Source organism: Saccopteryx bilineata, chromosome 1 (genome assembly GCF_036850765.1).
Source record: "Saccopteryx bilineata isolate mSacBil1 chromosome 1, mSacBil1_pri_phased_curated, whole genome shotgun sequence".
Lineage (NCBI taxonomy): Eukaryota > Metazoa > Chordata > Mammalia > Chiroptera > Emballonuridae > Saccopteryx > Saccopteryx bilineata.
Genome location: NC_089490.1, coordinates 208932114 through 208945671, shown reverse-complemented (window position 1 = coordinate 208945671; position 13558 = coordinate 208932114). Strand labels below are relative to the sequence as shown.

General features: G+C 39.4%; 1 protein-coding gene and 1 non-coding gene across 2 annotated transcripts in view; both read left to right on the top strand.

Moving 5' to 3' along the window:
• LOC136319453 (ryanodine receptor 2-like) overlaps positions 1-13341 on the top strand; it is a 209006-nt gene extending 195665 nt beyond the window's left edge. The window contains exon 3 of the mRNA XM_066252710.1: positions 13225-13341. Within this exon, the coding sequence (XP_066108807.1) occupies positions 13225-13341 (117 nt within the window). The remainder of the gene's footprint in view (positions 1-13224) is intronic.
• TRNAG-ACC (transfer RNA glycine (anticodon ACC)) lies at positions 6363-6438 on the top strand. Its single transcript has one exon. It is a non-coding gene; the product is annotated as a tRNA-Gly (tRNA).
• Positions 13342-13558: the final 217 nt, after the last annotated feature.

Below are 13558 nucleotides of genomic sequence, written 5' to 3'. Positions count from 1 at the left end.
ACACCCTAGGCAGCAGCAGCAGAGGGGCTGGTGGGCCTGCAGACAGAACACACATAGGGAACACAGAGGCCACACCCATGGATTCCAGTGGCCAAAACCGTCTTATACACAGACAAAATGAGAAGGCAGAGAAATGCAACACAAATGAATCAAGAGAAGTCCCCAGAAAAGGACCTGAATGAGTCAGATATAACCAAGTTACCAAATGCAGAGTTTAAAATAATGATTGTTAGGATGCTCAAAGATCTTAGAACAACAACAGATGGTCATTACGAACACGTACATAAAGACATATCAAATATAAAAAAGGACATTGAAATAATAAAAAAGAATCAGTCAGATGATGAATACAATATCAGAAATGAACACAATGGAAGGAATTAAAAGCAGAGTGGATGAAGCTGAGAATCGAATCAGTGAGTTAGAGGACAAGATAAATAAAGGCAAAGAAGCAGAGAAGAAAAAAGAAAAAAGAACCAAAAAGTCTGAGGAAACTCTAAGAGAGCTCTGTGACAACATGAAGAGAAATATCATCCATGTCATAGGGGTTCCTGAAGAAGAAGAGAAATAACAAGGGATAGAGACTTTGTTCAAGCATATCATAGCTGAAAACTTCCCTCAATTAAGGCATGAAAACATCTCACATGTTCAAGAATCACAGAGAACCCCATTAAAGAGAAACCCAAAGAAATCAACACTAAGACACATCATAATTAAAATATCAAAGCTAAGTGATAAAGAGAAAATGTTAAAAGCTGCTAGAGAAAAAAAGATTATCATCTACAAAGGAGCCCCTATAAGGATGACATTTGACTTCTCAACAGAAACACTTGACGCCAGAAGGGAATGGCAAGAAATATTCAAAGTAATGCAGAACAAAAGCCTACAACCAAGACTACTTTACCCAGCAAGGCTATCATTTAAAATTGAAGGAGAAATAAAAAGCTTCCCAGACAAAAATAAACTAAAGGAATTCACTACAACCAAACCAAGGCTGCAAGAAATGCTAAGGGGCCTGTTGTAAACAGATCAAAGAGGAAAAAGAATATAGCAAAAGAGGAATACAGCTTTAAAGAATAAAATGGCAATAAACAACTACATATCAATAATAACCTTAAATGTAAATGGATTAAATGATCCAATCAAAAGACATAGGGTAGCTGCATGGATAAGAAAACAGGACCAATACATATGCATTCTACAAGAGACACACCTTAAAACAAAGATGCACAGAGACTGAAGGTTAAAAGGTTAGAAAAAATATTTTATGCAAATGGAAATGAAGAAAAGCAGGGGTAACAATACTTACATCTGACAAAATGTACTTTAAAATAAAGGCTATAGTAAGAGATAAAAAGGTCACTACATAACGATAAAGGGAGCAATCCAACAGAAAGATATAACCATTATAAATATCTATGCACCTAATGTAGGAGCACCTAAATATATAAAGCAGACTTTGATGGCTATAAAGGGCGAGATCACAGGAATACTTTAATAATAAGGAATTTCAATACCCCATAACATCACTAGATATATCCTCAAGAAAGAAAAGTAACAAAGAAACAGCAGACTTAAAGGATACACTAGATCAACAGGATTTAATAGATATCTTCAGAGCCTTTCATCCTAAAGCAGCAGAATACACATTTTTTTCAGGTGCTCATGGTACATTCTCTAGGATAGACCACATGTTAGGGCACAAAAGCGGTCTCAACAAATTTAAGAAGATTGAAATCATATCAAGCATTCTCTCTGATCACAATGGCATGAAACTAGAAATCAACCACAACAGAAAAACTGAAAAATACTCAAACACTTGGAAACTCAGTAGCATGTTATTAAATAGCGAATGGGTTAACAATGAGATCAAAGAAGAAATAAAGAAATTCATAGAAACGAATGATAATGAGCATACATCAACTTGAAATTTATGGGACAGAGCAAAAACAGCCCTGAGAGGGAAATTCATGGCATTACAGGCATTCCTTAAGAAGCTAGAAAAGCTCAAATAAACAACTTGACTCTGCATCTAAAATAACTAGAAAAAGAAAAGCAAGTAAAGCACAGAGGTAGTAAAAGAAAGGAAATAATAAAGATCAGAAAGTGGATAAAAATGACACAGAGGCTAAAGAAACAATACAGAGGATCAATGAAACCAGGAGCTGTTTTTATGAAAAGGTAAACAAGATCGATGAACCTTTAACCAGCCTCACTAAGAAAAAAAAAAGAGAAGACTCAAATAAATAAAATTAGAAAAGAGAATGGAGAAATAACAACCGACACAACCAAAATACAAGATATTGTGAGAAAATACTATGAAGAATTGTATGCCAAAAAATTAGATAACCTAGATGAAATGGACAAATTCCTTGAAACATATAATCTTTCAAAAATTGATCTGGCCCTGGTCAGTTGGCTCAGTGGTAGAGCGTTGGCCTGGCGTGCAGAAGTCCCGGGTTCGATTCCCGGCCAGGGCACACAGAAGAGGCGCCCATCTGCTTCTCCACCCCTCCCCCTCTCCTTCCTCTCTGTCTCTCTCTTCCCCTCCCGCAGCTAAGGCTCCATTGAAGCAAAGATGGCCCGGGTGCTGGGGATGGCTCTGTGGCCTCTGCCTCAGGCGCTAGAGTGGCTCTGGTCGCGACATAGCGATGCCTAGGATGGGCAGAGCGTTGCCCATGGTGGGCGTGCCAGGTGGATCCCAGTCGGGCGCATGCGGGAGTCTGTCTGGCTGTCTCTCCCCGTTTCCAGCTTCAGAAAAAAGAAAAAATATTGATCTGGAAGAATCAGAAAACCTAAACAGATCAATTACAACAAAGGAGATCGAAACAGTTATCTAAAAACTCCCAACAAAGAACAGTCCTGGGCTTGATGGCTTCACAAGTGAATTCTATCAAATACTCAAAGAACTAACTCCTATCCTTCTCAAGCTATTTCAAAAAATTCAAGAGGAGGGAAGACTTCCAAGCTTCTTTTAAGAGACGAACATAATTCTGATTCTAAAACCAGGCAAAGACAACACAAAGAAAGAATATTATAGGCAAATATCTCTGATGAATTTAGACGCTAAAATCCTCAACAAAATATTAGCAAACCAGATCCAGCAATATATGAATAAAATCATACATAATGATCAAGTGGGATTTATTCTAGGGAGGCAAGCCTTGTACAATATTTGCAAATCAATCAATGTGATTCATCACATAAACAAAAAGAAGGAGAAAAACCACATGATAATTTCAATGGATGCAGAAAAGGCATTTGATAAAATCCAGCACCCAACATGATCTAAACTCTCAGCAAAGTGGAAGTACAAGGAACATACCTTAACATGATAAAGGCCATCTATGACAAACCCACAGCCAACATCATACTCAGTGGGCAAAAATTGAAAGCAATGCCCTTAAGATCAGGAACAAGGCAGGGGTGCCCCCTTTCACCATTCTTATTCAGCATAGTTCTGGAAGTCATAGCCACAGCAATCAGAGAAGAAAAGGAAATAAAAGGCATCCAAATTGGAAAAGAAGAAGTAAAACTATCATTATTTGCAGATGATGTGATATTGTATATAGAAAACCCTAAAGTCACAGTAAAAAAACTACTAGACCTGATAAATGAATTCAGCAAGGTGGCAGGATATAAAATTAATACTCAGAAATCAGAGGCATTTTTTTTTCTTATCTTTTTTTTTTTAAATTTTATTTATTCATTTGAGAGAGGAGAGAGAGAGGGAGAGAAGGGGGAGGAGCAGGAAGCATCAACTCCCATATGTGCCTTGACCAGGCAAACCCAGGGTTTCGAACCGGCGACCTCAGCATTTCCAGGTCGACGCTTTATCCACTGTGCCACCACAGGTCAGGCCGCATTTTTTTTTTCCTTTTTTGTATTTTTCTGAAGCTGGAAACGGGGAGAGACAGTCAGACAGACTCCCGCATGCGCCCGACCGGGATCCACCCGGCACGCCCACCAGGGGCAAAGCTCTGCCCACCAGGGGGCGATGCTCTGCCCCTCCGGGGCGTCGCTCTGCCACGACCAGAGCCACTCTAGCGCCTGGGGCAGAGGCCAAGGAGCCATCCCCAGCGCCTGGGCCATCTTTGCTCCAATGGAGCCTTGGCTGCGGGAGGGGAAGAGAGAGACGGAGAGGAAGGAGGCGGTGGGGGTGGAGAAGCAAATGGGCGCTTTTCCTATGTGCCCTGGCCGGGAATCGAACCTGGGTCCCCCATACGCCAGGCCGACACTCTACCGCTGAGCCAACTGGCCAGGGCTCAGAGGCATTTTTATACACCAACAATGAACTGTCAGAAAGAGAAATTAAGGAAACAATATCCTTCACTATTGTAACCAAAACCATAAAATACCTAGGATTAAATTTAAACAGGGAGATTAAGGACTTGTACCTGGAAAATTATAAAACATTGATAAAAGAAATTAAGGAAGATGCAAACAAGTGGGAGCATATACCTTGCTCATGGTTAGGAAGAATAAACATCATTAAAATGTCTATATTACCCAAAGCAATTTATTAATTCAATGCAATACCATTTATAATACCAATGACTTACTTCAACGATATAGAACACATATTCCAAAAATTTATATGGAACCTAAAAAGAACATGAATAGCCTTAGTAATCTTGAAAAGGAAGAATCAAGTTGGAGGTATCACACTTCCTCATATCAAGTTATACTACAAGGCCATTGTACTCAAAACAGCTTGGTACTGGCATAAGAACAGGCATATAGATCAATGAAACAGAACCTAGAACCTAGAAATAAACCTACAGCTTTATGGACAACTGATATTTGACAAAGGAGATAAGAGCATACATTGGAGTAAAGACAGCTTCTTTAACAAATGGTGTTGGGAAAATTGGACATCTACCTGCAAAAAAGTGAAACTAGACCAGCAACTTACACCATTCACAAAAATAAACTCAAAATGGTTAAAAGACTTAATGTAAGCCCTGAAACCATAAGCATCTTAGAAGAAAACATAGGCAGTAAGCTCTCTGACATCTATCGCAACAATATATTTGCTGATTTATCTCCAGGGGCAAATGAAATAAAAGACAGGATAAAACAATAGGACTATATCAAACTAAATTGCTTTAGCACAGCAAAGGCAATAAGAACAGAATTAAAAGACAAACCACACAGTGGAAGAACATATTCGACAATGCGTCTGATAAGGGGTTAATAACCAAAATTTATAAAGAATTTGTAAAACTCAACACTAGGAAGACAAACAGTCCAATCAAAAATGGGCAAAATAAATGAATAGACATATCTCCAAAGAGGATATACAGATGACCAGTAGGCATATGAAAAAATATTCAACATCATGAATTATTAGAGAAATGCAAATTAAAACCCCAGTGATATACCACCTCACACCAGTCAGAATGGTGCTCATCAACAAAACAACCCAGAATAAGTGCTGGTGAGGAAATGGAGAAAAGGGAACCCTCCTGCACTGCTGGTGGGAATGCAGACTGGTGCAGCCACTGTGGAAAACAGTATGGAGATTCCTCAAAAAATTAAAAATCAAACTGCCTTTTGACCCAGCTATCCCACTTTTAGGAATATTCCCCAAGAATACCATATCACTGTTTTAGAAGGAGAAATGCACCCCATGTTGATGGCAGCATTGTTCACAATAGCGAAGATCTGGAAACACCCCAAGTGTCCATCAGTGGACGAGTGGATTGAAAAGCTTTGGTACATATATACTATGGAATAGTACTCAGCCATAAGAAAGCGCCAAATCCTAACCAGTAGACCACCAGGGAATGCCGCTATTCAGCCATAAGAAATGATGACATCGGATTCTTTACAATAACATGGATGGACCTTGATAACATTATACTGAGTGAAATAAGTAAATCAGAAAAAACTAAGAAGTATATGATTCCATACATAAGTGGGACATAAAAATGAGACTCAGAGACATGGACAAGAGGGTGGTGGTTACGGGGGGGAGTTGGAAAGAGAGGGGGGACGGGGAGTGGCTCAAAGAAAACAAGATAGAAGGTGACGGAAGACAATTTGACTTTGGGTGAGGGGTATGCAACATAATCAAATGTCAAAATAACCTGGAGATGTTTTATCTGAACATATGTACCCTGATTTATCAATGTCACCCCTTTAAAATTAATAATAAAAAATAATAAGTAGGTATTGATATATATAAAGTATAAATTCTTTGCTATATAACACATTCACAATAACTACAAACCTAGGCTATAGTTTAGTGTATATACCATTGTTACCTGTGTGTAAAAATATACAGTATTTGGGGAATCTGTACAATGTACTTAATTTTAGTTGATCTTGGATTTATTTGTTAAAACATGTATTGTAAGGCCCTGGCCGGTTGTCTCAGCGGAAGAGCATCGGCCTACCGTGCGGAGGACCCGGGTTCGAATCCCGGCCAGGGCACACAGGAGAAGCGCCCATTTGCTTCTCCACCCCTCCGCCGCGCCTTCCTCTCTGTCTCTCTCTTCCCCTCCCGCAGCCGAGGCTCCATTGGAGCAAAGATGGCCCGGGCGCTGGGGATGGCTCTGTGGCCTCTGCCCCAGGCGCTAGAGTTGCTCTGGTCGCAACATGGCGACGCCCAGGATGGGAGAGCATCGCCCCCTGGTGGGCAGAGCATCGCCCCATGGTGGGCGTGCCGGGTGGATCCCAGTCGGGCGCATGCGGGAGTCTGTCTGACTGTCTCTCCCTGTTTCCAGCTTCAGAAAAATGCAAAAAAAACAAAAACAAAAACAAAACAAAACAAAAAACATGTATTGTAAAGCAACCATTACTCTAATATTGTTTATTTTTCTAAGTGTTCAGAGTTTGGGCCTAGAGTGAGACTTTGAAGACATCTAAAAGTTGTTTCCTCCTCTCTGGAGAAGGTGTTTGTGTAATTTTTTTAACTTTATTTTTATTGTATAATGACATTTATGTCTGTGTAATTATATTTTAATTAGGCATCCTCAACTTCTCTTTTATGTTTCTGTGTGTGAGTGAATATTACAATCATAGTTTTTAAAAATTGAATCTATTGGGGTAACATTGGTCAATAAAATTACCGTATTTTTTGCTTCATAAGACGCACCGGACCGTAAGACACACCTAAGGTTTTGAGGAGGAAAATAAGAAAAAAATATTCTGATTCAAATGGTGTGTTAAAATATTTAATAAAATACCATATATTTTGCTTCATAAGATACAGGGGCATTTTTTTTCCACTTTTTGGGGGAAAAAGTTTGTTTTATGGAGTAAAAAATATGGTATATGGGTTTCAGGTGTACAACTCTATAATTCAGTATCTGTATATTGTATTGTGTGTTCATCACCGCAATCCAAGGTTTCTTTTCTTTGCCAAAGGTAATATACTGCTTAAAAAAATTAGGGGATATTTCAAATTGAATGTGAAGTGATAAAATGTCCCCTAACTTTTATGAGAAGTATATATCATGTATCCAGATAAAATTAGTGTTGTTTCCATATAAAAAGCAGAATTAACCTTCTGTCTGCACAGGTGGTCCTATGATTTGGGAGCACACTATTTGTAAGGTTTAGCCAAATTCTTTCAAATTGAAGTTCTAAAAAATTAAGTTTCTCAGTAATAAGACAAGTAAAAAAAAGTTAAGATTAAGATAAAAGTTGTAAATTGCAAATGCTTTTGAATCTGAGCTATCACGATAGAGATTTATAGGATGTCCTTTCTCTGTTTTGCTTGGTGTTAGGGCTCAATTTCCTTTCCATTTTGGGACCATTTAGTTCAGGGGTAGTCAACCTTTTTATACCTACTGCCCAATTTTGTATCTCTGTTAGTAGTAAAATTTTCTAACCACCCACTGGTTCCACAGTAACGGTGATTCATAAAGTAGGGAAGTAACTTTATAAAATTTATAAAGCAGAGTTACAGCAAGTTAAAGCATATAATAATAATTACTTACCAAGTACATTATGTCGGATTTTTGCTAAGTTTTGCAGAATAAGTCTTTATAAAACAATTTACTATAGTTAAATCTATCTTTTTATTTACACTTTGGTTGCTCTGCTACCGCCCACCATGAAAGCTGGAATGCCCACTTGTGGGTGGTAGGGACCAGGTTGACTACCACTGATTTAGTTGGTCTTTCATTCATGAATGTAAATCTTTATTTTCCACTCATGCAACTTTATTTTGGGAGCTGAGAACAAAGGCTTACCATAAACATTATGGTATGGTATACATACAAATTTCAAGGTAATTTGAAGAAATATGCATCTAAATTAGCGAATACTTTTAGTAGTTTACTTTGAAAGGTAAGGAGTTACAGTAATGACTGTGTTGCCCAAAATAACAAGACCACTTTTCTTCAGAGCAAAAACAAACAGATAATATTAGGATACTGTGATTTGTATTGTTTCAAGTTTTACTGAAAGGAATAAATAATATTTTTTACTGTTTCAGCTTTGCTGTTACATTTATGTGTCTTCTGAGGGGGCTATGAGTGCAAAGAGAGGCCGTGATAAAGGTGGGTCAGGGGAAAATGCGTCAAGAGACACACTATTTCTCTACGAGACAGAGCTGCTTTTGTGCATTTCTGTGCCTTCATTCTAGCTAACACCCACTAGCTGGAGAAATCCAACAGGCATGTCACTGTGGCAAATGAAATTAGCTTGGCAGGATTAATCTGTTTCAGAGGCATGTGGCTCTCAGGGATGTTTAGAGTAAATGTAGCATGTTACAAAGATCCAGAGTTGAACTTTTTTTTTTTTTTTTTTCTTTCTTTTCCATTTTTCTGAAGCTGGAAACAGGGAGAGACAGTCAGACAGACTCCCGCTTGCGCCCGACCGGGATCCACCCGGCACGCCCACCAGGGGCGACGCTCTGCCCACCAGGGGGCGATGCTCTGCCCATCCTGGGCGTCACCATGTTGCGACCAGAGACACTCTAGCGCCTGGGGCAGAGGCCACAGAGCCATCCCCAGCGCCCGGGCCATCTTTGCTCCAATGGAGCCTTGGCTGTGGGAGGGGAAGAGAGAGACAGAGAGGAAAGTGCGGCGGAGGGATGGAGAAGCAAATGGGCGCTTCTCCTGTGTGCCCTGGCCGGGAATCGAACCCGGGTCCTCCGCACGCTAGGCCGACGCTCTACCGCTGAGCCAACCGGCCAGGGCTCAGAGTTGAACATTTTAATCAGAGTGCAGCAGGAAATGCACCCAGTATGTAAACTTGCAAACTGACGAGAACAGGTACTACTACACTTGATCTTGGCCACAAGACTGAGAAGCGATCATTATGTTAAATTTTGAAATATTTCCAGAAAGTACCTTTTCTTGAAAATATTGGAACATTTTGGATATGATGAACAGGTGCATAATGCTTGATTTGTGGTCTCAAATACCGTTTCTTCAAAATAGAATCTACTTAAGAATGAATTTTGAGAAGCGAGTAGTGCCTCATAAATGCCCCAAATGGAGAGAAATGACAATATGAAAAACTAATGAGAATAGCTCACTTATGTTGTGTTTTGTTATGCTCTGGACACTCTACTTATATTTTCTTTATTTTCACAACAACCCTGTGAAAGTGGTATAATATCCCATTTCTTAGGGAAAGAAAACAAAGATTAGAAAGTTACTAGCTCGTGAGTAGTGAGGCCAGGCTTCTTGCTTAGGTGATATGTTTATAGACTCCAGGCTCTTAATTGCTGTAATATATTGATTCTCAAGGAATTAGTGAGTATTGGTCTGAAATCAGCCCAGTGGTGTTCCAGACATGGCTCTTCTAGACTCCAAGAGCCAATTAGAGATTTAGGCACTTTGAAATTAGCAGTCATACGGGTATTTATATCACAGAAACGGGTAAATGACATAAATCAAGGTAATCTTTTTGGGGGAATTAGTTGACTTAACATACAATTTAAGAACATTGTGCTCTGCAGTACTATTTTTCAGATTATAGCTTCCAAACCCTCATAATTTAAATGGTTAGGAATGAAAAAAATACATCCATAGCAGTTTTTTTTTCTTAGTAGCATTTGTCTTGGTCTGAGTTAATTGTAATTAGTATAGTTAGAACTGAGAAAATTACATTTAAAGGAATTTATTTCTAAATTTCACTGTAGAAGAGTCACTTGCCTACCTTCCAGTCTCTTTTCTCTGAGGATTTTGGAAAGAAAGCTCACGTCTATCTGGCTGACTGCAGAGTGTGAATGCAGCAGCTGCACCCGGACTTGAGAGATTTCTGTGATTACGACTGAGGTTGTCAGAGGAAAGATGGAGAGAGATTGGGCAGGGAGTGCAGAGGCCCATGGTGGTAGACAGAGGAATCCAGAGACAGAAAGGTCATACGAAGCAACACAAAACAAAACAAGATTATGGCTGCATTGTTTACAATAGCGAAGATCTGGAAATAGCCCAAGTGTCCGTCAGTGGACGAGTGGATTAAAAAGCTTTGGTACATATATACAATTGAATACTACTCAGCCATAAGAAATGATGACATCGGATCATTTACAACAACATGGATGGACCTTGATAACATTATACTGAGCTAAATAAGTAAATCAGAAAAAACTAAGAACTGTATGATTCCATACATAGGTGGGACATAAAAATGAGACTCAGAGACATGGACAAGAATGTGGGGGTTACAGGGTGGGGGGGGGAGGATAGGGAGGAGGTTGGCGGAGGGGAGGGGCACAAAGAAAACCAGTTAGAAGGTGACGGAAGACAATTGGACTTTGGGTGATGGGAATGCAGCATAATCAAATGTCAATAACCTAGAGGTGTTTTCTTTGAACATATGTACCCTGATTTATCAATGTCACCCCATTAAAATTAATAAAAGGAGTAAAACAAAAACAAGAGCTCTGGAATGTGTGTGGGTTATGAGTAGCTTAGTGGCTAAGAACCATTCTGATGGTAGTGTTTCAGTGGAATACATGCACAAACATTATACATTGTCATTTTGGTTCATTGCAACAGGTGATCCAATTCCTCCTCCTAATGCTCTTTCTCTGAAGACACACTCTTGCTCAAATTTTGTGGTTAATGTATTTATAATTTTCTTCCACCAGGAAAATCCTCCTTTGAGTGTTTTCCGTTCCCACTTGGTTGCTTACTGGATCCTGCTTATCTAAAGCAGAAGCAGATACAGATAATAATATATTTCATCCTCATGGAAAGAGTTCTCTGTAACTTGCCAATTAATTCTTATCCTGTTTCCTTTACCCCCTTAGTATTTATCTTTTGGGATTTTCAGCATTTACTGAGGTCCTCGGGTTATGACAGTCCCAAAATATGTTTTGAATTGATGATGTTCACTCCCATAAAAACTTAAAAAAATTGAGCCTGACCAGGCAGTGACTCAGTGGATAGGGCATCAGACTGGGACGTAGAGGACCCAGGTTTGAAATCCCAAGGTCACTGGCTTGAGCACGGGGTTGCTGGCTTGAGCATGGGATCATAGACATGACCCCATGGTTGCTGGCGTGAGACCAAAAGTCACTGGCTTGAAGCCCAAGGTTGTTGGCTTGAACCCAAGGTCACTGGCTTCAGCAAGGGGTCACTCACTCTGTTCTAGCCCCCCGTCAAGGCACATACAAGAAAGCAATCAATGAACAACTTAGGGGCCATAACGAAGAATTGATGCTTCTCACATCTCTCCTTTTCTGTCTGTCTCTGCCTATCCCTCTCTCTGATTTTCTCTCTGTCTCTGTCAAAAAAATAAATAAAAAAAATAAGACGTGAGTGTTTCGCTTACACTGTTGGCATTATACATGGGCGAACTAGTTTGGTTGCACGCGGTGGAAGAATATGCAGTAGCAGTACAGTGTACAGTACAGTATATTTAAGTCCTTTTCCTTTTTCTGTGGCTTAGTTGTGTTTTTATATTCTAGATTATGATTTTACAACTCTATTAGAATAGGTAAGTGACTTAGGCTAGGGTGTGTTTCAACCTACACCAAAATTCAGGTTACGTCACTGTTCTAGGAATGAAACTGTGTCGTAACCTAAGAACACCCTCTATGGGGTTATTGAAGTGGACGTTTAAAGAAAGGAAAAATAAGGGAAAAAGTGAATGAGAAAATAACACACACAAAACAGAAGTGAGTTGGCCACATCCAAGTTAGAGGCCAAATATAATATCCAACATAGATAAAACAAAATAATTATCTTTGTCAATAAGGAGAAGCCAGTGTAAATGAATACTTTATATCAATTCAGTTTTGTATTTCTTTAATGTCAATCTTAATTTTTTATTATTGATTTTGGAAAGAGAGTAAGGGGGAAGAGAGGGAGAGGCGAGAAAGAGAGGGAGAGAGAAACATCAATTTGTTGTTCCAGTTATTTATGCATTCTTTGGCTGATTTTTTTTTATTCATTCTTTAGAGAGGAGAGGGAGAGACAGAGAGAAGGGGGGAGGAGCTGGAAGCATCTACTCCCATATGTGCCTAGACCAGGCAAGCCCAGGGTTTCGAACCGGCGACCTCAGCAATTCCAGGTCGACGCTTTATCCACTGCGCCACCACAAGTCAGGCTTGGCTGATTTTTTTATGTTCCCTGAAAAGGGATCAAACCCATGACCTAGGTGTATTGGGATGATGCTCTAACCAGTTGAGCTACCTAGGGACTCAATATTAATTTGAGCAAACATTTTTCTGTTCTTTTAATTTTTTATCAGGTGACTGCTTTATAGGTGAGAAATACATGCTTGAGAGTTAGAGAAACTGGCTTGAAAAATTCAATAATCATGAAAAGTAACCTAACTTTTTTTGTTATCAGATTTGGACTAAAATGGTAGCTATTGTTACCCATAGCTAAAAATGGATCAAGAACAAGTAGTATAGACAATGTATATAAAATGATTTGTGAGCTCATATTAGAGAATTGGTAAGTACTCTTACTGTTTGTGTGAAAGAAACTGAAGTATCATAGGGTAAATTGGGTCTGGATACATGATGACGATGATGGTGGTGATGATGATGATGGTGGGGGTGATGATGGTAATGATGATGATGATGGTGGTGATAATGATGGTCATAATGGTAGTGATGGTGATCGTGGTGTTGGTAATAATGATCTAACCAATAATGATCTTGGTACTGTGTGCCAAGCTTCTTTATGCAAGCTTGTGGTGGTGATGGTGGTGATGCTGATGATGGTGGTGATGATGGTGGTGTTGGTGATGGTGATGATAATGTCGGTGATGATAATGGTGGCTTTTCCTCTTTCTATACAGAATGTTCCCCCAGACCTCTCCATCTGCACCTTTGTGCTGGAACAGTCCCTCTCTGTCCGGGCCCTGCAGGAGATGCTGGCTAACACGGTGGAGAAATCAGAAGGGGCAAGTACTTAATTTATGTACTTATTTATGCAGTATTTTAATGAACTTGGCTACTATGTGAATGATTTATTGCACAAGTATTGGAGATTTTCTTTTTGCTGAAATAAGTCAATGTCTTTTACTTGTGATTTCCTTGAGTTTGACACTCTGCTTGATCTAGCACACCTGTGATGCTTAAAGAACTTAAAAAAAAAGACTAACCTCAGAATGATCCATCTCCTTTAAGTTC